Here is a 24,392-nt window from a genome sequence, read left to right as displayed (position 1 = left end):
TAAGCTGAATTTTAATTAATTTTGTAAGTATGTCATTTTTAGTTAATTGATTTACAGTTGCGAAAGTATTTTTATTAGTCATGTCAGTCAAAAATAGCTGCTAATAACTGTTTAACAATTTTTAAAAAGCTTTATTTAGTTTTCATGTCCCAGACCTTGTGTTTTAGAAGCATGAGACTATTGCTTATTTAAAATGGATTATGTTAAGAATGTCAGAATACAAGAACTAGTCTGAAAGTGTTTGGGATACATAATTTATAAAACTTTTATTTGACACATCATTATAGACAATGAAAATACAATCATAAAGCAAATTCTAAAAAGACTGTACAAATGACACATATGTGGAAACGTTTTTGAAAACAACCCAGTTTTTTTTTTTCTTCTAAACTGAACTCCGACTTATGAGGAAGAATATTATTTCATCTGAAGTCATTTGAAGGATGTTGGTGCTGATGATGAAGTCATGGTGTTCTTCAGAGGCACAGAGGCAGTTGTACTGTGTGGAGCTGTCTGCTGGCTTCTGTGAAGATCAGAAATAGGTAAAAATTTCTTTCATTTCCCATTAATCCATTAATTCATTCTTTTTGAATTGTTCTCTGCCACACAAATCTACATCTTTGCATTGAATGTGTATGTGAAGCATGAGTAAATATGTTTAAAGATATTCTCACCTCTTTTCAAGAGCCTTTATGATGACATTTTGAGTGAATTTTGACTCTGGATTCATGCATTTCCATCCTGCACCATTCTTCAGAGTGACACTATGAAAGAATAAAAATCAGTGAGCTGAATCTGAAATTAATTGTAAATGAAAATAAATGATTGTATACAAATGTAGGTTGTGCTTACATAATCTCATGTTTGCGACAAGATGGACTTGGAGGGATGATTTCAACCTTCTCGATGTTCTTCACTAAAACCATGTTTGCACCTTTGTCTGCACAGAAGCACCTGCCCTTTGAAGACCTGTCCTGTCCTGGAAGAGAAATGTCAGATATTTCATTAGAGTCTATTAACTGCAAACATGACCATAAACAAATGTACATTCTGAAGATATACTGAATGCTCTTGATCTGCGATCTCTCAGAGCTCAAACTCACCTTTCACCCCTACAGCGATCAGGCAGACGAGAAGAACAAAAGCTGCAATAGTCTTCATTGTCTTCTTGTTCTCGTTCAACTGTGCTTGTGTTATGTCTAGGTCAGTGAGACTATGACTGAAGGACTTCAGGAGTTCATTTAAATACTGTAGGATCAGGGTTTTCCCCTCAGTCTTAGTTCTCTTTTTAGGTTTCAGTACTCCAGCATCCTCTCTTTTTTATTTTTTAATTGCGATTTCTTGGAAACACTGTCCTTTACCCTCATGGAGAGAAGCCTCGACTTAGGGCACCCTGTTTGTTACTTTCCATGAATGAGGAAGGATATATTGCTTAATAAGAGTGGAATATCTTTGTGAATTATGATTTGGTGGAAGTACTACTGTAATAAAACATTGAAAGTGAAAACTCTTGGGGCCTTTCAGTTGTTTTCAAAGCATTTTAATCACAAATTCTTAATATTAATTTGATGGCTTTTGTTGTCTGTTTTAAGCATGTGACTATTTATTAATAGTTAAACATTTAAATTTATTAACACAATCTGTGCCAGTAAAATACAGATACACAGTGACACCAACAATTTAAATGCATTCAGTCCCGACTGAATCCTGCTGATTTAGTAGTTTATAGCAACATTTTGAAGTTGTAGTTTGTTTAATTTACAAATTGGATTTAAATGTGGCCATAAAAATAATCAAATTGTATAGTATACTTAATCACAGATGCCCCTCGACCACCAACACCCCTATTTTCTCAGATATTATGTTTTTCTATCAAATAAATTATTGCAATGTAGTTTACCAAGTCCAAACCATACTCATCCCTGCTAAGCAGCAGAATAGCAGAATATACCTTTCCCAGAATGAGTAGTAAGGAATCATTTTAATGATTATTTTCTATAATCACAATGAAAAGCATTAAGCCAATAAAACTCACACACACACACACACACACATATATATATATATATACATACATACATACACACACACACACACACACACACACACACACATATATATATATATATATACAGTGGGGATTGAAAGTTTGGGCACCCCTTGCAGAATCTGTGAAATTATGAGTAATTTTCAAAAAATAAGAGAGAGATCATACTAAATGCATGTTATTTTTTATTTAGTACTGTCCTGAGTAAGATATTGTACTTAAAATATTTTAACATTTATTCCACAAGACAAAAAAAAAATGCTGAAATTATTAAAATAACCCCACTCAAAAGTTTTCTGTGTTCTGTTACCTGATGATCCTCGACTGTCTTTCTGTTTTGTGATGGTTGTGCATGAGTCCCTTGTTTGTTCTGAACAGTTAAACTGAGCAGCGTTCTTCAGAAAAATCTTTAAGGTCCTGCAGATTCTTCAGTTTTCCAGCATCTTTGCATATTTGAACCCTTTCCAGCAGTGACTGTATGATTTTGTGATACATCTTTTCAGACTGAGGACATTTGAGGGACTCAAACACAACTATTTAAAAAGATTCAAACATTCACTGATGCTCCAGAAGGAAACAAGATGCATTAAGAGCTGGGGGTGAAAACTTGTTGTTCTGTGGCCTTGTGCAGACAGCTGAATCACAGTGTGGTGATGTAAACCACAAACTACACAGACCAACACTTTTCCTTTCTTTTTTTTAATAGAGGTTAATAGAGGTCAGTTGTTAGCAGGGCTGTGCACAGACCTTTTGAGGGGCATGTGCTGAAACTGAAAAAGGGCACCCCCCTTCCCTTTTTTTATATAAATTATATATAGGTTCTATTCTCTTTATTAGCTATTCTGTTTGGTTTTATAAGCTTATTTGTATTATTTGGTTAACATGATTATGAATGACATTGAGAAGAGAGGAAGGTGAGCAATGAGTCAAGTATTTTTGACAAACTTTTTTGAAATATAATTTAAGTAATTATGTCCAACTCAATTCCAGATTATAAGAAACTATAGCCATACCGTTACAATAACATATCCAACATGTATCCGCCTACCTGGCAAAAATTTGATACTGTGGTGGACCAGGGATGTTGGTCTCTTGAAGGTCTCTTAAACACTACACTTTCCCTAAAATAAGCCAGCAATGAAAAAATAAATAAAAATAGTGTGAAAAGTACAGTGAAAAGCATTTCTGAAGGATCACGTGACACTGAAGAGTACTGAACTGGAGTAATGATGCTGAAAATTCAGCTTTGATCACAAAAATAAATTACATTTAGTTACTACTACATTACTGTAGTAAAACCATGTTTTACTACATTTTATACATGTGAGGACGAGCGGAGAGTATACCATAACATGATTATCCTAAATGTTAATAAATTAAGTGTATCAGCAATCATAAATCAAAGAAGAATTTCTTAGAAATATATGTTATGTAGGTGACGAGGATCACTCGTCGCTTTGTGTAAGTTCCAGTAGCTACTAAACAGCGCGGGGGCGCACCTGTTATGATTTTCCGATGGTAAAAACAAATTATATGCTGTTGCATTACTTATCAATATATAGTTTTTGACCAGCGAATGTGTGCAAATGTGAAATTTTTTTTTGTCCGTCATTAAAACAGCGACGGCGCCTGCCGCTGCCGGCATCACATTACATTTTCATCTACAGTTTACAAACTAGTTTTTGTAGCTATATAGACGGAGCGCATGGTAAAATGCATTTGGCCAAAATCGCATTTTGTAAAAGATGAAATTCTACTGTATGCACAGGCTATTTAAGTGTTGGCTATGTATTGGCTATGACTAGATGGCAAATGCTAGCCCTCTCTCTCAGGCGACGTCCCACATGTCTCAGTCAGTGAGTCAGTCAGACATCAAATAAATAAAATATGAGCCTTTATAGACATAGTCTTTAGTAGTACTTATTCAAACAACAAGATATTTATTTACCCTTCGCAAAACTTCGTTCAGCTCAGCTGTTGTCTACTGTGCTGTGTGTTGACTCAATGAATATAGAGGGGGCGGAGTTATCAGCTTACTGACAGCTTGAGGATCGAATAAGATTTACACAAGCTCGTTTTAAGAACTTTCATTTGTAAAAAGGGCATGTGCTCTGCACAGGTTGAGCCCTACCTGTGCACGTGCCTGGTTGTTAGTGGTTCACACTACCGTTTTCATTTGCATTGCATGTTCCATTTTAAAGTCTTTGATAAAAACAGTGATTTATGGAAATTTGGAAATGCTGACATGCACAAATCTCATCAATATGTGAAAACTTATAAGACTGGTATAATTCTATAAACACAGTTGTTGTTTTTAATTCTACATGCATATCAATACATTATACTGAGAATATACACTGTTTGGGATCAATACCATTTTAAATGCTTTTTAAATAACTCTCTTATGCTCACTAAGCCTGTATTTATTTGATCAAAAACACAGAAAAAAAGGCAGTATTGTGAAATATTATTACCATTTAAAAGGTCAATACGAGATCTTGGAAAATGCTAACACTAGCCTGATTTGATAGCACTGAAAGCGAATGTCACGCCCTCCCTGCAATCACCGTCAAAAGCCACGCCCCCTGAACGCATTTATGCTCACAGTAGAGGTCTTCACAGTGCACCCGAGACCCGTCGACCCTGGACCCGACCCGGGACCCGTACGGGTTCGGGTCTATATTTTAAATCATCAGCCGGGTCCGGGTCGGGTCCGAATCTATTTACCTATTACCTTCTATGGCAACCAGTGAGGGACACTTAGACTGCCAAACCGCGTTTTACATTTTCTCCCATTTTTATAATATTATAAATTAACCGTTTACTCTTAAAGTTTTAGTGGTTCAGATTCAGACTCGATGCAGAGCAGAGAGCACAGAGATCAGATGATAGTAAATAAATAACGTCAGCGGCCATGGCATTGCACGAGCGATCGTTATTATAGTTCAAAAGGGCAAACAGTGTAAGTTATTATGCGAATTAACTCGAGTCAGTATGTACATGTGCACAGTAGCATTTGTCATCCGTCACCGTGACATCAAGTGGACTTTTTTAGCTGAAATAATGAGTGGATTCAGCTTGGACTTGGAATAACGAGAGGAATAACATGGATAACTTTCTTGTTGGAGGACTGTAATGCATCACAGGCAGTCGGGTATTTAAGGTGGAATATGTGAACGTCGGGTCCAGTCGGGTCTGTGTCTTCCCGGCGGGTTCGGGTCCAGATTTCAAATAATATATGGGTCCGGGTCGGGTACGGGTAGACATTTCTCGGATCTACACGGGTGCGGGTCCAGCTTTTGAAATATTAGACGGGTCCGGGTCGGTTCTGTGTAGTACATTACGGGTCTCTGTCGGGTTCGGGCACGAATTTTTGGACCCATGAAGACCTCTAGCTCACAGACCAGAATACCAAAGACTAGGGGTGCTCCGATCACGATCGGCCGATCGTTAATGCGCATCTCGTCAGTAAAGCCGGTTTTCTAATCAGCGGTTAATTCCATCAGGTGCGTGATTTCACATAGAGCAGCTGTTACTACACAGAGCCGTTGTTAACCGAGAAGATGCGCCAATAAACGCTGAAAATTATGCGCATCTTCTCTATTAACAACGGCTCTGTGTAGTAACAGCTGCTCTATGTGAAATCACGCACCTGATGGAATTAACCGCTGATTAGATAACCAGCTTTACTGACGAGATGCGCATAACGATCGGCCGATCGTGATCGGAGCACCCCTACCAAAGACAACATTACTACAAAACAGAGAATGTGAGCGGAGCGGAGTGGGAGCGGAGCGTTGAGTGGAGCGGTGTGATTTTGACAGGAGCGAGGAGCGGATTTTTTAAAAGTCGGAGCGTTGTGGTTTTCACTCGCTCCAAGAGCGCTCCACCACCGCTCCATCACTAGTACAATTCATGCCAACGGCCCGTAATATAACTGCATATTTAGCAAGTATTCACGTTAAACATATTTAACTATAGCTTGATACAGATGGATCTCTCAAATCAGAAGGTTACAATGACGACAATAGCCGAGCGTGAAGTTATAGGTTAGTTCTCAAGGAGTTTGTCTGTTCCTTTTACTGAATATTTTCGGGTCAAAGCATGATTTAAACAGTTACAGCACATTCACACGCAATCGCTTTCGCAATAATGCATTCAAACAAATGTAATCTTACAGTGTTACTTCATCTGTATCTGATTTTGAATGAGCGGAAATCTGTAGGAAATGCATTGATCTGTAGATAAAATAAAAATGTACTGTTATTTTCATCACAAACAAAATTTGCACAGCAGAATACAGTAATTATATTAATGCTGACATCCATGTTATTAGTTTGGCATGTGGTAGGAAAAAAAAGTTTGCACACAATAGCCTAAGTCACTTTGAAACTCTCCTGTTATTTTAATTTTTTTATTTTAAGATAGGCTACGTTATGAACATAACATTTCAAACATACTGAAATACTTTAGCCACGGAGCGAAGGCGGAGTAGTGTTTCTGGTATCACTGAGCGCGGAGTGGAGCGGGAGCGGGAAATTGTGAACCCGGAGCGGAGCTGGAGCGGAGTGATTATTAAATGCTCTGAGCGCGGAGGGGAAATTGTTGCCACTCCACTCCGCTCACATACTCTGCTACAAAAGGCTACATCAGTGGTTCCTAATTCCAGTCCGTGTTCTGAAGTGAAATAATCCCCTGCTCAGGGAGTAGGGAGCAACGATCACGGGGATCATATCGATTGGAACACAGTTAATTTGACATAGCTCGAGTTGGTCATCTGAATCTTGTGTGTGTTAACTAAGCGTGGCATTCAAAATATGTGCGCGAGCACTGGAATTGGGAACCGCTGGGATACATCATGTGTCATTCACCAGTAAGAAAACTTTAAAAGTACTACAATACCAGGAAGGAAGACTGGGTTGTTGATGTTTGTCTGCCATTCTAGCTCTGTCTGCACAGTATGCATGAAAGGGCTAATGATGTAAGCATTTATTTGTTATATAAATACAGATATATAAATTTAAACCACTTAACTTAATGATTGCTATCGGGATGTGAAGAGAATTTCAACCAGTATGACAAAAAATGTTTCTGAAGACAATCACCTGTTGCACCTTTAAGTGAACTCTTTGGAACCATCTGATACTTAATTCAGGATTTTTTGATGAATGAATAAAAACTTTGATCAATCTCACATCTTTTGTGAATAAAAATATTTTCTTTAAAAAAAAATACTGCCCCAAAACTTTTAAACAGAAGTTTATTATTTACAGAAGAAATATTGTTACAAAAGATTTCTATTTTGCTATTTAAATGCTGTTCTAAAAAGATTTTCATTTTGCTATTTAAATGCTGTTATTTTTAACCTTGTATTCATCAAAAATCCTGATTAAAATGCCACAGGTTAAAAAATAAAAAATAAAAATTAAAAACACAACTGTTTCCAACACTGATAATAAATCAGCATATAAGAATGATTTCTGAAGGATCATGTGAAACTGAAAAATATACTGAAAATTTTGCTTTGCTTCATACTAATGAATACATACATCAGAATATTCACATACAAAAGAGCTATATTAAACTACAAATAATATTTCACAATATTACAGTTTTTATGTATATTGATCAAATATATGCAGCCTACATGAGAATAAGAGACATCTTTGAAAAATATTAAAAACCTTACTGATCCAAAACCTCTGAACAGCAGTGTATATATATATATATATATATATATATATATATATATATATATATATATATATATATATATATATATATATATATATATATATATATACATATATATATATATATATATATATATAGATATATATATATAGATAGATAGATAGATAGATAGATAGATAGATAGATAGATAGATAGATAGATAGATAATTTTGATGTTTAGACGTTTAAGTCTTTTTTTAAATAACAGCTTCTTCTGATCACAGTTTTTTTTTTTTTATGTGGAATGGAAATGTAGCTTGATGTCATTTTCAGTTGATTGATTTATCAAGTGCAGTGGCAATCAAAATTTGTTGCTTATTGCTTATAGACTATTGTGGGAAGTTGTGGCCTAATGGCTAGAGGGTTGGACTCCCAGTCGAAGGGTTGTGAGTTCTAGTCTCGGGCCGGACGGAATTGTGGGTGGGGGGAGAGCAGTGTACAGTACCACGACTTAGGTGCCCTTGAGCAAGGCATCGAACCCCCAACTGCTCCCCGGGTGCCGCAGCATAAATGGCTGCCCACTGATCCGGGTGTGTGCTCACAGTGTGTGTGTTTGTGTTCACTGCTCTGTGTGTGTGCATTTCGGATGGGTTAAATGCAGAGCACAAATTCTGAGTATGGCTCACCATACTTGGCTGAATGTCACTTCACTTTCACTTTCTTTAAAATGGATTATCTTATGCATTTTAAATCAGAATGTCACATTGCAAGAAATACTCTGAGAGTTTAGGAGACAGATAGATATAGATTTAAAAGATAGATATAAAAGTTTTATTTGACACATCATTATAGATAATGAAAATACAATCATAGAGCAAATTATAAAAAGACTGTATACATATGACACATTTGTGAAAAAGTTTTTGTAAACCAGCCAGTGGTCAGATAAAAATAATTTAATCAGCTTAGATATTAGGAAATATTTTTACGTTTAAAGTTTTTTTTTTTTTTTTTTTAATATACTGAACTCCAATTTATGAGGCAGAATAAAATATTATTTCATCTGAAGTCATTTGAAGGATGTTGGTGCTGATGATGAAGTCATGGTGTTCTTCAGAGGCACAGAGGCAGTTGTACTGTGTGGAGCTGTCTGCTGGCTTCTGTGAAGATCAGAAATAGGTTAAAATTTCTTTCATTTCCCATTAATCCATTAATTCATTCTTTTTGAATTGTTATCTGCCACACAAATCTACATCTTTGCATTGCATGTGTATGTGAAGCATGAGTAAATATGTTTAAAGATATTCTCACCTCTTTTCAAGAGCCTTTATGATGACATTTTGAGTGAATTTTGACTCTGGATTCATGCATTTCCATCCTGCACCATTCTTCAGAGTGACACTATGAAAGAATAAAAATCAGTGAGCTGAATCTTACTTGGGTTTGTTTTACAGTTGACAAAATAAATGATTGTATACAAATGTAGGTTATGCTTACATAATCTCATGTTTGCGACAAGATGGACTTGGAGGGATGATTTCAACCTTCTCGATGTTCTTCACTAAAACCATGTTTGCACCTTTGTCTGCACAGAAGCACCTGCCCTTTGAAGACCTGTCCTGTCCTGGAAGAGATATTTCATTAGAGTCTATTAACTGCAAACATGACCATAAACAAATGTACATTCTGAAGATATACTGAATGCTCTTGATCTGCGATCTCTCAGAGCTCAAACTCACCTTTCACCCCTACAGCGATCAGGCAGACGAGAAGAACAAAAGCTGCAATAGTCTTCATTGTCTTCTTGTTCTCGTTCAACTGTGCTTGTGTTATGTCTAGGTCAGTGAGACTATGACTGAAGGACTTCAGGAGTTCATTTAAATACTGTAGGATCAGGGTTTTCCCCTCAGTCTTAGTTCTCTTTTAAGGTTTCAGTACTCCAGCATCCTCTCTTTTTTCTTTTTTTAATTGCGATTTCTCGGAAACACTGTCCTGAACCCTCATGGAGGGAAGCCTCGACTCAGGGCACCATGTTTGTAACTTTCCACGAATGAGGAAGGATATATTGCTTAATTAGACTCGAATATAGTGGGAATACTAGTAGGTATTAGGCTAAAACACTGAAAAACATAGTAAACTTATTTAATTTCATGCCTTTTATTGTCTGTTTTTATACAAAAGACAATCTGTTGTATACATGTTGTGTATAATTTAAGATAATAATACACAACTATAGAAAATGCACACTGAACCTATATTTTAACATTCTTTTTCAATAATTTTTATGATAATGACCCACTGTTTCAAAGTAATCTGTGCAGGTAAATACTGTACAGTACACAGTGACAGGCACCCAAGTAAGAAAAGTTGATGATTTTCTAGCAAGTTCTAAACATTTACCTTTACCTATTTAACCCTAGATCTGTTAGGGTCATTTTTGGTTTGTGAAATTAATAAAATGATAATAATGATCAATCTCCATCATCACAAAGTGTGGCAGGGATCTTTTGTTTTTGCTTTTGTGCATGTGGATGTTTAATTTATTTATGGCACCATTAAGAAACCACAAGCAAGGATGTGGGACAAAACGTGTGTTTTCTGTGGAATCTGGTCAGTTGTTTTCACTACCTCTTTATTTTCAAGCCAGTCTAAACAATATTTGTTACATCTGATGACAAAAAGATGATGACATATATTGTGCAATATTGTGTGTGAGTTATTTGTCCATATATTACTGAATAGTTTTTCTCTAAACACTCCTGGGTCTTGTTTTTCAAATAAGACTTGCTTGGTGAGCCAGGTTAGGTTTGAGATAAACTGGCATAAACCAAAACTTTAGGAAAAGTTTCTAGTCAAAATGGGGTTAGTCATGTATTTGTATGATATGTACAACACTTAGCATAAAGCAAGAAATGTTTGCAGATTATTAAATATTTCAGTGATGAAAATGTTCTAATGATGAAATTCAGTGAATAATCAGAGATCCAGTGTTAAAATACAGAGCAAATAGTTCAATACATAAACAAATTGCAAATCAGGTCATTAGACAAAACTTTTTTGTCTTCACTGAAATTTCACTGGAATGTTATCAAGTGTTTTCACTACCCTTTTCTTTATATAGCATCTTAATCAGACATTGTGTTGAAGTCTAAGCTAATGACTGAGCACAATCATGCTGATGAAAAGCAAAACTGAAACTGAAAAAAAAGAACACTTTTTGTGAAATCTGGAAATGTCACTTCGACTGCTACATATTTTTTATAATTTAAGCACAATGCATGCATGCATTATCAGTTAACACCAATTAAGCATGGAGTGCTGCAAGGATCTGTCTTAGGCCCTCTGCCATTTTCATGTTGACCCTTGGTAATATTATTAGAAAATATGTGATTAGTTTCCATTGTTATGTTGATAATACCCAACTATACATTTCAACAAGACCAGATGAAACTTTTAAACTAAGCTTCTCCGCCTTTTTCCTCAACGCTGAAGTAAGCCTATGGGCGAGACTTCCGTTTCATTAGCCGCCATGGGTAAAATAACGAGGAGAATAACAACGTGCAGTAAACGGTAAAACCATTTGCAGTACAAACCAGTGTGATCTTAAGGTAACAGATTAAAATAATATGATAGGACACATCAATTGTCAATATCAAGCAGCAAAACTAACTGTTTTGTACAGCTAAAAATAGCTGGATGAAAATGAGACCGGAAGCTTTACCCATATTTACAAATGGCGGCGACCTTTTTTATGTCAAGAAAAAGGTGGATAGAGTTGTGTTAAAAAATGTAAAGACTGGATGACCAATAATTGTCTCCTATTAAATTAGGATAGGACACAGAATCTCATAGAATCTATCAGATTACAATTTTAATATAGATGGCTATAGCTACTATTACTTCCTCTAGTCACAAATTTGGATGTAATATTAGACAGCAACTTTTGTTTTGAAATTAGTATCTTATGTTACAGCATTCTTCCATCTTAGAAACACTACCAAGCTACGGAACAGGTTACCTGTTTCCTATGCAGAAAAGCTAGTTCATGTATTTATTATCTCATATTGTAATGGACTGCTATGTAGTTGTCCTGCATATTCATTAAACAAGCTATAGGTAGTCGTAGTCCAAAATTCAGCTGCTAGATTCCTTACCAGTTCAATAAAATATTATCTTATTACCCTGTTTTTACCAAGTAAGTTCCGTATCAGGTACAAAATATTACTTTTTATACACATGTACTAATTTTTCACTATTTGCTTCTCTGTCCCTGCCACGATAAATCTCCTTTCCTCCCGCTGTCGTTCCCACGTGCGCTCCAGAGACTCGGCGGATATTTCAAGGAACGCGAAAGTGTGAGCTCTTCAGTCGCAAATAGAAATAAATGTGCGCGAACTGTAACATATATTTAAGGAACACGTGTGCAAATAAAACACACTCTCCCTCCGGGTGTTTTCTTAAATTTTGTCATAAAAAGTAACTGTCATGAAATGATAAAACACACGTCTTAATGATCATTTTAAGTCGCCTTTTATCATGTTGATGAAAAAAATAAATAAATCTCGATACAGCCTTTCGATTATTAAAAACCTTTTTTAAAAAAAATCAGAAAACAGGGCGCTGCACGTTGCAGTGTCACAAGGTGGCGCTGTTTTACGTTATACAGCTCAACAGAGCTTCAGACTACATCAAAGTGATTCTGAATCTATGAACAGTGCACATTTATGCCAATAGATTGCTTATGAGCTGGAGTTAATGAATTATGACAATGTCTACTTTATGACCTTTATATAATATGTTTTAGACGGTTGTAAGAATGCATATTTTCGTTAGCATCAAAAGGGTCAGTCTGTAAAGACATTTCAAAATAAGAGTGCCGATATATTTTGGGCATTATTTTTTTTTAGGTTACATAATTGTATTTAATTTAATTTGCATATACAAAATTAACTGTATTTAATTTAATTTCTATTTCATTCATTGTAAACTATTGTAGTTTCTGATTGGGATTCTTCCTCATAGGATGAAAAGACTAAGAACATTATTTGACACATTTTATTCAATATATGGATTTTACTAGTATCAGTAAAATCTGTGTCCCATCCACTTGGAGCAGTGATCCTAAAATCTGGCTCACAAGATCCACTTTCCTGCAGAGTTTAGCTCTAACCCTAACACACCTGAGTCTACTAATCAATGTCTTCAGGACCAAACCTTTGGGAAGCACTGATGTATTCACTATTGTGAGGTCCACATACTCAGTCCAAGGAAGATATCTGGTGCTGGCTGAAGGTTTCTTGTGTGTTCGGTCTTTTCAGTGCATATATTCAATTTAAATCCAATTCTAATCTGACTCCATTTTAATATGACCTTGATTTTGGGTTGAAAGGCAAATTGGTTGCTTGAACATTTCTAATCATTATTATTCTGAGATTTGATTATTCTATTTATTCTCTCATATTATTGTACTCGTTCATTCGGGTGCTCATGTCACTCAAAGATATCGCTTTGGCCTTAGCGTATCTTATGGTCACATTCTCATCAGTCTTGGTTATTAGACAGAGATAATTGGCTTATACTTTAGCCGGATGATGCTTGCTCATTCTAAAAGTACTTATAGTTAGCCCCCATAGATTTGTACACACTTGAATAAAGCAACATTATTTCTAATTTCTCAAATTATTTCTAGTCAGAGGTCATGCCATGGTTTCCCATGTACACTTAGCTAGAGTAAAAACAGAGGTTATGCTCACCCTATTTAGGTTGGCTGAAAAACAACCAATTAACCTAAAGGGAAATTCCCTATAAGCCCTTGCAATCCTAGTACACTTGAACTAATACCAAGTGTTAGCCGGATCTCTAAAGATACAGTTGGTGTGCCCTATCTCAACTGAATTTTAGTCCATTACTAACCTGGCTCATGAAATGTGGTAACAAGGATACATTATGATCTAGAGTCAATAATTATGGAGTAAAACAGAATAGAGTCAAATGTAACAAATTATTAACAGTCAGGTAAATTTGTATTATGTCAATTACATAGTCAATTCAAAGATATCAAATCAATACAAAACTGCAAATTCTCAAAGATGAATCTAAGAGTCAAAGATGCATACCTGACTTCTAGTGAAATACATAGTTTGAAGTGTGTGAACTAGCTACAGAAGGTGCTGAGTATGAAGTGTGTGAACTAGCTACAGAAGGTGCTGATCCTCCTGCAACATTTTCCTTACTTCAGACCAAGACAAACATCCCCCGAGATGGAGACAGGAACTACCAATTGGAATTTGCATTAATTCGGGTCCCAAACCTGGGTGGTTTACAACTCAGTGGGAACTGAAGGTAATTTACATGGAGGACCCTGGGAAAAGGGACTTCCATTACAGTAAGCAAAATATCTTTTGGCTCTTAGGATCTGTATTATCTTTTAGTCTAATTTTTAAGATTGAGGCCATTGTACCAGTCGCCCTGAGACAATTCAAATGACACCAAACATGACTGTTAATATCACTTGCACTGAATATTATTGACAATTCTGAGTGAAACCAAGTGGAGGGATGATGGGTAAGCAAGCGGATGAGAAGGAACTGATAACATGTGAGAGAGGCGTTTCCTGCACCTCCACTCTGTGGGGTGTCTCGAAGATGCCTGTGCATGTTTGTATTGTCTGTTTCTCGAGAAATCAAGGAACTGTTGCATATTCGAGAGAGGTGTTTCCCGCACTTTCTCTTAGTGAAATTCTTACACTGTATTCCATCACTTCCTTCTCTCTTCCTTTTTCAAGAGAGACTCATTTGTTTAAACTCTTTCTTCCACGATGATGACGCAACTAACAATAAAGAGCAGACGTTCCCATGTTAAAGACGTTTTAGGCTTTTTTTTTATAACCGCTTCTTCTGATCACAATTGGAAGTCTAGATTTAATTCATTCGTTTTAATTCAATATGTGGAATGGAAATGTAGCTTGATGTCATTTTCAGTTGGTTGATTTATCAAGTGCAGTGGCAATCAACATTCGTTTTCACGTCCCAGACCTTGTGTTTTAGAAGTATGAGACTATTGTTTATGTAAAATGGATTATCTTATGCATTTTACTCAGAATGTCAGAATACAAGAACTACTCTGAAAGAGTTTAGGAGTTTATATATAAAAGTTTTATTTGACACATCATTATAGACAATGAAAATACAATAATAAAGCAAATCATAAAAAGACTGTATACATATGACACATTTGTGAAAAAGTTTGTTTAAACCACCCAGTGGTCAGATAAAAATAATTTAATCAGCTTAGACAATAGGAAATATTTTTAGTTTTAAAGGATTTTTTTTTTTTTTTTTTTTGTAATTTGAACTCCCAACTTATGAGGCAGAATATTATTTCATCTGAAGTCATTTGAAGGATGTTGGTGCTGATGATGAAGTCATGGTGTTCTTCAGAGGCACAGAGGCAGTTGTACTGTGTGGAGCTGTCTGCTGGCTTCTGTGAAGATCAGAAATAGGCTCAAATTTCTTTCATTTCCCATTAATCCATTAATTCATTCTTTTTGAATTGTTCTCTGCCACACAAATCTACATCTTTGCATTGAATGTGTATGTGAAGCATGAGTAAATATGTTTAAAGATATTCTCACCTCTTTTCAAGAGCCTTTATGATGACATTTTGAGTGAATTTTGACTCTGGATTCATGCATTTCCGTCCTGCACCATTCTTCAGAGTGACACTATGAAAGAATACACATCAGTGAGCTGAATCTGAAATTTATTGTAAATGAAAATAAATGATTGTATACAAATGTAGGTTGTGCTTACATAATCTCTTGTTTGCGACAAGATGGACTTGGAGGGATGATTTCAACCTTCTCGATGTTCTTCACTAAAACCATGTTTGCACCTTTGTCTGCACAGAAGCACCTGCCCTTTGAAGACCTGTCCTGTCCTGGAAGAGATATTTCATTAGAGTCTATTAACTGCAAACATGACCATAAACACATGTACATTCTGAAGATATACTGAATGCTCTTGATCTGCGATCTCTCAGAGCTCAAACTCACCTTTCACCCCTACAGCGATCAGGCAGACGAGAAGAACAAAAGCTGCAATAGTCTTCATTGTCTTCTTGTTCTCGTTCAACTGTGCTTGTGTTATGTCTAGGTCAGTGAGACTATGACTGAAGGACTTCAGGAGTTCATTTAAATACTGTAGGATCAGGGGTTTCCCCTCAGTCTTAGTTCTCTTTTTAGGTTTCAGTACTCCAGTGTACTCTATTTCTTTCTTTTTTTAATTGCGATTTCTTGGAAACACTGTCCTGAACCCTCATGGAGAGAAGCCTCGACTCAGGGCACCCTGTTTGTAACTTTCCATGAATGAGGAAGGATATATTGCTTAATTAGACTCGAATATAGTGGGAATACTAGTAGGTATTAGGCTAAAACACTGAAAAACATAGTAAACTGATTGAATTTCATGGCTTTTATTGTCTGTTTTTATACACAAGACAATCTGTTGTATACATGTTGTGTATAAATTAAGATAATAATACACAACTATAGAAAATGCACACCGAACCTATTTATTAACATTATCTTTTTTCAATAATTTTTATGATAATGACCCACTGTTTCAAAGTAATCTGAGCAGGTAAATACTGTACAGTACACAGTGACAGGCACCCAAGTAAGAAAAGTTGATGATTTTCTAGCAAAAATTCTAAACATTTACCTTTACCTATTTAACACTAGATCTGTTACGGTCATTTTTGGTCTGTGAAATTAATAAAATGATAATAATGATCTATCTCCATCATCACAAAGTGTGGCAGGGATCTTTTGTTTTTGCTTTTGTGCATGTGGATGTTTAATTTATTTATGGCACCATTAAGAAACCACAAGCAAGGATGTGGGACAAAACGTGTGTTTTCTGTGGAATCTGGTCAGTTGTTTTCACTACCTCTTTATTTTCAAGCCAGTCTAAACAATATTTGTTACATCTGATGACGAAAAGATGATGACATATATTGTCCAATAATGTGTGTTTGGCATAAACCAAAACTTTAGGAAAAGTTTCTAGTCAAAATGGGGTTAGTCATGTATTTGTGATATGTACAACACTTAGCATAAAGCAAGAGTTGTTTGCAGATTATTTAATATTTCAGTGATGAAAATGTTCTAATGATGAAATTCAGTGAATAATCAGAGATCCAGTGTTAAAATACAGAGCAAATAGTTTAATACATAAACAAATTGCAAATCAGGTCATTAGACAAAACTTTTTTGTCTTCACTGAAATTTCACTGGAATGTTATCAAGTGTTTTCACTACCCTTTTCTTTATATAGCATCTTAATCAGACATTGTGTTGAAGTCTAAGCTAATGAATGACTGAGCACAATCATGCTGATGAAAAGCAAAACTGAAACTGACACTTTTTGTGGAATCTGGAAATGTCACTTCGACTGCTACATATTTTTTTATAATTTAAGCACAATGCATGCATGCATTATCAGTTAACACCAATTAAGCATGGAGTGCCGTAAGGATCTGTCTTAGGCCCTCTGCCATTTTCATGTTGTCCCTTGGTAATATTATTAGAAAATATGTGATTAGTTTCCATTGTTATGTTGATAATACCCAACTATACATTTCAACAAGACCAGATGAAACTTTTAAACTAAGCTTCTCCGACTTTTTCCTCAACGCTGAAGTAAGCCTATGGGTGAGACTTCCGTTTCATTAGCCGCCATGGGTAAAATAACGAGGAGAATAACAACGTAAAACCGTTTGCAGTACAAACCAGTGTGATCTTAATTAAGGTAACAGATTAAAATAATATGATAGGACACATCAATTGTCAATATCAAGCAGCAAAACTAACTGTTTTGTACAGCTAAAAATAGCTGGATGAAAATGAGACCGGAAGCTTTACCCATATTTACAAATGGTGGCGCCCTTTTTTATGTCAAGAAAAAGGTGGATAGAGTTGTGTTAAAAAAATGTAAAGACTAGATGACCAATAATTGTCTCCTATTAAATTAGGATAGGACACAGAATCTCATAGTACACAGTATCTATCAGATTAAAATTTCCATCTAGATGGTTATATCTTCTATTACTTCCTCTACAGTCACAAATTTGGATGTAATATTAGACAGCAACTTTTGTTTTGAAATTAGTATCTCACGTTACAAAAACAGCATTCTTCCATCTTAGAAACACTACCAAGCTACGGAACAGGTTACCTAGCTGTTTCCGATGCAGAAAAGCTAGTTCATGTATTTATTATCTCAAGACTGGACTGTTGTAATGGACTGCTATGTAGTTGTCCTGCATATTAATTTCTATTCGCAAATAGAAATAAATGTGCGCGAACTGTAACGTATATTTAAGGAACACGTGTGCAAATAAAGCACACTCTCCCTCCGGGTGAGCTTTCTTAAATTTACTGTCATAAAAAGTCACTGTCATGAAATTTTAAAACACACTTCTTAATGATCATTTTAAGTCGCCTTTTATCATGTGGATGAAAAAAAAAAACAAATCTCGACACAGCCTATCGATTATTAAAAACTTTTTAAAAAATTCAGAAAACAGGGCGGTGCACGTTGCAGTGTCACAAGGTGGCGCTGTTGTACGTTATACAGCTCAACAGAGCTTCAGCCTTCATCAAAGTGATTCTGAATCTATGAACAGTGCACATTTATGCCAATAGATTGCTTATGAACTCGAGTTGATGAATTGTGACAATGTCTACTTTATGACCTTTATATAATATGTTTTAGACGGTTGTAAGAATGCATATTTTCGCTATCATCAAAAGGGTCAGTCTGTAAAGACATTTCAAAATAAGAGTGCAGATATATTTCGGGCATTTTTTTTTTGTTACATAATTGTATTTAATTTAATTTGCATATACAAAATGAACTGTATTTAATTTAATTTCTATTTCATTCATTGTAAACTATTGTAGTTTCTGATTGCGATTCTTCCTCATAGGATGAAAAGACTAAGAACATTATTTGACACATTTTATTCAATATATGGATTTTACTAGTATCAGTAAAATCTGTGTCCCATCCACTTGGAGCTGTAATCCTAAAATCTGGCTCACAAGATCCACTTTCCTGCAGAGTTTAGCTCTAACCCTAACACACCTGAGTCTACTAATCAATGTCTTCAGGACCAAACCTTTGGGAAGCACTGATGTATTCACTATTGTAAGGTCCACACACTCGGTCTAAAGACGGTATCTGGTGCTGGCTGAAGGTTTCTTGTGTGTTCGGTCTTTTCAGCACGAATATTCAATTTAAATCCAATTCTAATCTGACTCCATTTTAATATGACCTTGATTTTGGGTTGAAAGGCAAATTGGTTGCTTGAACATTTCTAATCATTATTATTCTGAGATTTGATTATTCTATTTATTCTCTCATATTATTGTACTCGTTCATTCGGGTGCTCATGGCACTCACAAAGATATCGCTTTGGCCTTAGCGTATCTTATGGTCATATTCTCATCAGGCAGGCGTTTCCTGCACCTCCACTCTGTGGGGTGTCTCGAAGATGCCTGTGCATGTTTGTATTGTCTGTTTCTCGAGAAATCAAGGAACTGTTGCATATTCGAGAGAGGTGTTTCCCGCACTTTCTCTTAGTGAAATTCTTACACTGTATTCCATCACTTCCTTCTCTCTTCCTTTTTCAAGAGAGACTCATTTGATTAAACTCTTTCTTCCACGATGATGACGCAACTAACAATAAACAGCAGACGTTCCCATGTTAAAGACGTTTTAGGCTTTTTTTTATAACCGCTTCTTCTGATCACAATTGAAAGTCTAGATTTAATTCATTCGTTTTAATTCAATATGTGGAATGGAAATGTAGCTTGATGTCATTTTCAGTTGGTTGATTTATCAAGTGCAGTGGCAATCAACATTCGTTTTCATGTCCCAGACCTTGTGTTTTAGAAGTATGAGACTATTGTTTATGTAAAATGGATTATCTTATGCATTTTACTCAGAATGTCAGAATACAAGAACTACTCTGAAAGAGTTTAGGAGTTTATATATAAAAGTTTTATTTGACACATCATTATAGACAATGAAAATACAATAATAAAGCAAATCATAAAAAGACTGTATACATATGACACATTTGTGAAAAAGTTTGTGTAAACCACCCAGTGGTCAGATAAAAATAATTTAATCAGCTTAGACAATAGGAAATATTTTTTAGTTTTAAAGGATTTTTTTTTTTTTTTTTTTGTAATTTGAACTCCCAACTTATGAGGCAGAATATTATTTCATCTGAAGTCATTTGAGGGATGTTGGTGCTGATGATGAAGTCATGGTGTTCTTCAGAGGCACAGAGGCAGTTGTACTGTGTGGAGCTGTCACTGGCTTCTGTGAAGATCAGAAATAGGCTCAAATTTCTTTCATTTCCCATTAATCCATTTATTCATTCTTTTTGAATTGTCCTCTGCCACACAAATCTACATCTTTGCATTGAATGTGTATGTGAAGCATGAGTAAATATGTTTAAAGATATTCTCACCTCTTTTCAAGAGCCTTTATGATGACATTTTGAGTGAATTTTGACTCTGGATTCATGCATTTCCGTCCTGCACCATTCTTCAGAGTGACACTATGAAAGAATACACATCAGTGAGCTGAATCTGAAATTAATTGTAAATGAAAATAAATGATTGTATACAAATATAGGTTGCACTTACATAATCTCATGTTTGCCACAAGATGGACTTGGAGGGATGATTTCAACCTTCTCGATGTTCTTCACTAAAACCATGTTTGCACCTTTGTCTGCACAGAAGCACCTGCCCTTTGAAGACCTGTCCTGTCCTGGAAGAGAAATGTCAGATATTTCATTAGAGTCTATTAACTGCAAACATGACCATAAACACATGTACATTCTGAAGATATACTGAATGCTCTTGATCTGCGATCTCTCAGAGCTCAAACTCACCTTTCACCCCTACAGCGATCAGGCAGACGAGAAGAACAAAAGCTGCAATAGTCTTCATTGTCTTCTTGTTCTCGTTCAACTGTGCTTGTGTTATGTCTAGGTCAGTGAGACTATGACTGAAGGACTTCAGGAGTTCATTTAAATACTGTAGGATCAGGGGTTTCCCCTCAGTCTTAGTTCTCTTTTTAGGTTTCAGTACTCCAGCATCCTCTCTTTTCTCTTATTTTAATTGCGATTTCTCGGAAACACTGTCCTTTACCCTCATGGAGAGAAGCCTCGACTTAGGGCACCCTGTTTGTAACTTTCCATGAATGAGGAAGGATATATTGCTTAATTAGACTCGAATATCTTTGTGAATTATGATTTGGTGGAAGTACTACTAAAACACTGAAAATGAAAACTCTTGGGACCTTTCAGTTGTTTTCAAAACATTCAATTGATTGAATTGGCTTTTATTGTTTTTTTTAAGCATGTGACCATCTGTTGTTTACATTTTTTTTGTATAAAGTAATGTAACAATTCACAGAAATATAGAAATACACATTAAACTATTTATTAACACAATCTGTGCCAGTAAAATACAGATACACAGTGACATGTACCCATGTTACAACCAACAATTTAAAAGCATTCAGTCTAACTGAATGCTGCCATTAAAGTCCAAACCAGACTCATTCCTGAGGTCTTCCAGTTAGAAAGTCCAGGATCCAATTACAGAGGGAGGTATTTATCCCTAGTAGGTTTAGTTTATTAATGAGCTGTTGTGGGATTATTGTGTTGAATGCTGAGCTGAAGTAGATGAACAACATTCTAACATAGGAGTCTTTATTTTCTAAGTGGGTAAGATCCAGGTGGAGGGAGGAGGAAATTGCATTGTCTGTAGTATAGTTTGGACGGTATGCAAACTGAAGCGGATCGACTATGTTGGGGAAGCTGGTTTTGATGTTGAGCATGACTTACATCTCAAAGCACTTTATCATGATTGGATTTAGTGCTATGGGACGCTAGTCATTTAGACAGGACACAGGTGATTTCTTTGGATCTGGTATGATTGCTGTAAATTTGAGGCATGTGGGGATGACTGCCTGGCTAAGCAAGATGTTGAAGATATCTGTTAGGACAGCAGTCTTTCAGTACACATACAGGTATGTTGTCAGAACTCGCAGCTCGCGGCCTTGCATGGGAGAATCTTCCTAACATCGGGTGGAGACAGACAGAGCACCTGGTCATTGAGAGGTATGGGCAGTTTTTTGTGCAGGTGTGTCATTCAGCATGTCAAACCGTGAGTGAAAGTTGTTGAGTGCATCTGGGAAGGATGTGTCATTATCGCAGGCCTGTGGCGGGGGCTTGTAATCAGTGATGATCTGAATGGCTTTTCACAGGCTCTGTGTGTCTCTTCTGTCTGTGAAGTGATTGTTGTTGTTTTTTTTTGAGCATATGACCGTTTTGCATTTTTGATGCCACAGGACAGATTGGCTCTTGCTGTTTTGAGGGCTGCTTTATCTCCTGATCTGGATGCCTCATCTCTGGCCTTTAACAGCCCACGAACCTCTTCTGTCATCCACATCTTTTGGTATGCACATGTGTTGATGGTTTTGGTGACTGTCACATCATCAATGCACATTTTGATATAGGCAGTCACTGTTTCAATGTACCCTGCACTGCAAAATATTATCTGAAATGTGCATCACTAAATAATGATTTCTTGATAATTTAACTATAGTACACACTGCACTGCTGTTGTTCTGTGGCATTGTGCAGACAGCTGAATCACAGTGTGGTGATGTAAACCACAAACTACACAGACCAAATGTTTTTTTTTTGTTTGTTTTTTTTTTAAATAGAGCTTAATAGAGGTCAGTTGTTAGTGGTTTTCACTACCCTTTTAATTTGCATTGCATGTTCTTTTTTGAAATCTTTGATAAAAACAGTGATTTATGGAAATTTGGAAATACTGACCTGATCAAATGTCATCAATATGGGAAAACATATACGACTGGTATAATTACTTCTAAAAAAAAATATGATTTTGAATGTTTTTTGAATAAGCCTCTTATCCTCACTTAGGCTGTATTTATATATAGAGAGAATTTTATTTTTATTTTTTCCTGCAACGCAAAGCTGAATTGTTATCAACCATTTCTCCAGTCTTCTGTGTCACATGATCCTTCAGAAATCATTCATGCTGATTTATCATCATTGTTGGAAAAAGTTGTGTTGCTTAATATTTATTGAAGCCTGTGATACTTTTTTCAGGATTCTTTTATAAATGAGTAAAAACATATTATCATTCTCACATCCTTGGTGAAGAAAAATAGTCTCTTAGATAGATAAATTGATAAATAGACAGATAGATAGACATATATGCTTATTTTATAGATATAAAAGCTTTATTTGACACATCTTTGTGGACAATGAAAATACAATCATGGAGCAAATTGTAAAAAGACTGTACATATGACACATTTGTGAAAAAGTTTTTAAATACAACCAGTCCGATCTCATGGCAGTTTGTTCATATTTTACGAGTTGCACAATTCGTATGAATTTGTAGGAATGACCTACACCTAACCCCTTCCCTAAACCTACCCGTCTCTGGGGCCTAGACAAATCATACAAAATCATACGAGTGAGGTCATATGAATTGGTACGAATTACCCACCCTGTAAAATACGTACGAATTGGTTGTGAGATAGCGAAAACAACCCAGTGGTCAGATAAAAATAATTTAGTCAGCTTAGACATTAGGAAATAAGTTAAGGTTTAAAGTTTTTCTTTGAATGTGTTTTTTTTTTTCTAAACTGAACTCCCAACTTATGAGGCAGAATATTATTTCATCTGAAGTCATTTGAAGGATGTTGGTGCTGATGATGAAGTCATGGTGTTCTTCAGAGGCACAGAGGCAGTTGTACTGTGTGGAGCTGTCTGCTGGCTTCTGTGAAGATCAGAAATAGGTTAAAATTAGTTTAATTCCCATTAATCCATTAATTCATTCTTTTTTAATTGTTCTCTGCCACACAAATCTACATCTTTGCATTGAATGTGTATGTGAAGCATGAGTAAATATGTTTAAAGATATTCTCACCTCTTTTCAAGAGCCTTTATGATGACATTTTGAGTGAATTTTGACTCTGGATTCATGCATTTCCGTCCTGCACCATTCTTCAGAGTGACACTATGAAAGAATAAAAATCAGTGAGCTGAATCTGAAATTTATTGTAAATGAAAATAAATGATTGTATACAAATGTAGGTTGTGCTTACATAATCTCTTGTTTGCCACAAGATGGACTTGGAGGGATGATTTCAACCTTCTCGATGTTCTTCACTAAAACCATGTTTGCACCTTTGTCTGCACAGAAGCACCTGCCCTTTGAAGACCTGTCCTGTCCTGGAAGAGAAATGTCAGATATTTCATTAGAGTCTATTAACTGCAAACATGACCATAAACAAATGTACATTCTGAAGATATACTGAATGCTCTTGATCTGCGATCTCTCAGAGCTCAAACTCACCTTTCACCCCTACAGCGATCAGGCAGACGAGAAGAACAAAAGCTGCAATAGTCTTCATTGTCTTCTTGTTCTCGTTCAACTGTGCTTGTGTTATGTCTAGGTCAGTGAGACTGTGACTGAAGGACTTCAGGAGTTCATTTAAATACTGTATGATCAGGGTTTTCCCCTCAGTCTTAGTTCTCTTT

At 35.9% G+C, this 24,392-nt stretch overlaps 4 protein-coding genes across 9 annotated transcripts; all 4 read right to left on the bottom strand.

The window, feature by feature from the left end:
• Nucleotides 1–240: 240 nt before the first annotated feature.
• LOC127958326 (C-X-C motif chemokine 11-6-like) lies at nt 241–1,266 on the bottom strand. Its single transcript, XM_052557149.1, has 4 exons — nt 1,104–1,266; nt 853–979; nt 675–764; nt 241–523 (listed from the first exon to the last, which is right to left on the bottom strand). Exons 1-4 carry the CDS (start codon nt 1,159–1,161, stop codon nt 433–435), a joined length of 366 nt encoding a protein of 121 aa, XP_052413109.1. The 5' UTR covers nt 1,162–1,266; the 3' UTR covers nt 241–432.
• Nucleotides 241–20,846, bottom strand: LOC127958328 (C-X-C motif chemokine 11-6-like). 5 transcript variants are annotated; one of them, XM_052557152.1, is made up of 5 exons: nt 20,694–20,846; nt 15,533–15,659; nt 15,355–15,444; nt 15,093–15,203; nt 241–397 (listed from the first exon to the last, which is right to left on the bottom strand). In XM_052557152.1, exons 1-4 carry the CDS (start codon nt 20,749–20,751, stop codon nt 15,113–15,115), a joined length of 366 nt encoding a protein of 121 aa, XP_052413112.1. In that variant the 5' UTR covers nt 20,752–20,846; the 3' UTR covers nt 241–397; nt 15,093–15,112. The 5 variants fall into 5 exon arrangements, with proteins under 5 accessions (XP_052413112.1, XP_052413113.1, XP_052413110.1 ...); XM_052557153.1 differs by lacking the exons at nt 15,355–15,444; nt 15,533–15,659 and adding exons at nt 20,265–20,354; nt 20,443–20,569 and having other exon boundaries at nt 20,694–20,834; XM_052557150.1 differs by lacking the exon at nt 241–397 and having other exon boundaries at nt 14,853–15,203.
• LOC127958325 (C-X-C motif chemokine 11-6-like) lies at nt 8,526–9,623 on the bottom strand. Its single transcript, XM_052557148.1, has 4 exons — nt 9,461–9,623; nt 9,219–9,345; nt 9,033–9,122; nt 8,526–8,881 (listed from the first exon to the last, which is right to left on the bottom strand). Exons 1-4 carry the CDS (start codon nt 9,516–9,518, stop codon nt 8,791–8,793), a joined length of 366 nt encoding a protein of 121 aa, XP_052413108.1. The 5' UTR covers nt 9,519–9,623; the 3' UTR covers nt 8,526–8,790.
• On the bottom strand, nt 8,526–24,374 carry LOC127958329 (C-X-C motif chemokine 11-6). 2 transcript variants are annotated; one of them, XM_052557156.1, is made up of 5 exons: nt 24,208–24,374; nt 23,957–24,083; nt 23,779–23,868; nt 23,501–23,628; nt 8,526–8,743 (listed from the first exon to the last, which is right to left on the bottom strand). In XM_052557156.1, exons 1-4 carry the CDS (start codon nt 24,263–24,265, stop codon nt 23,538–23,540), a joined length of 366 nt encoding a protein of 121 aa, XP_052413116.1. In that variant the 5' UTR covers nt 24,266–24,374; the 3' UTR covers nt 8,526–8,743; nt 23,501–23,537. The 2 variants fall into 2 exon arrangements, with proteins under 2 accessions (XP_052413116.1, XP_052413115.1); XM_052557155.1 differs by lacking the exon at nt 8,526–8,743 and having other exon boundaries at nt 23,495–23,628.
• Between the last annotated feature and the right edge of the window lie 18 nt (nt 24,375–24,392).

Source organism: Carassius gibelio, chromosome B5, assembly GCF_023724105.1.
Source record: "Carassius gibelio isolate Cgi1373 ecotype wild population from Czech Republic chromosome B5, carGib1.2-hapl.c, whole genome shotgun sequence".
Lineage (NCBI taxonomy): Eukaryota > Metazoa > Chordata > Actinopteri > Cypriniformes > Cyprinidae > Carassius > Carassius gibelio.
This window is presented reverse-complemented; position numbering and strand designations above follow the sequence as displayed.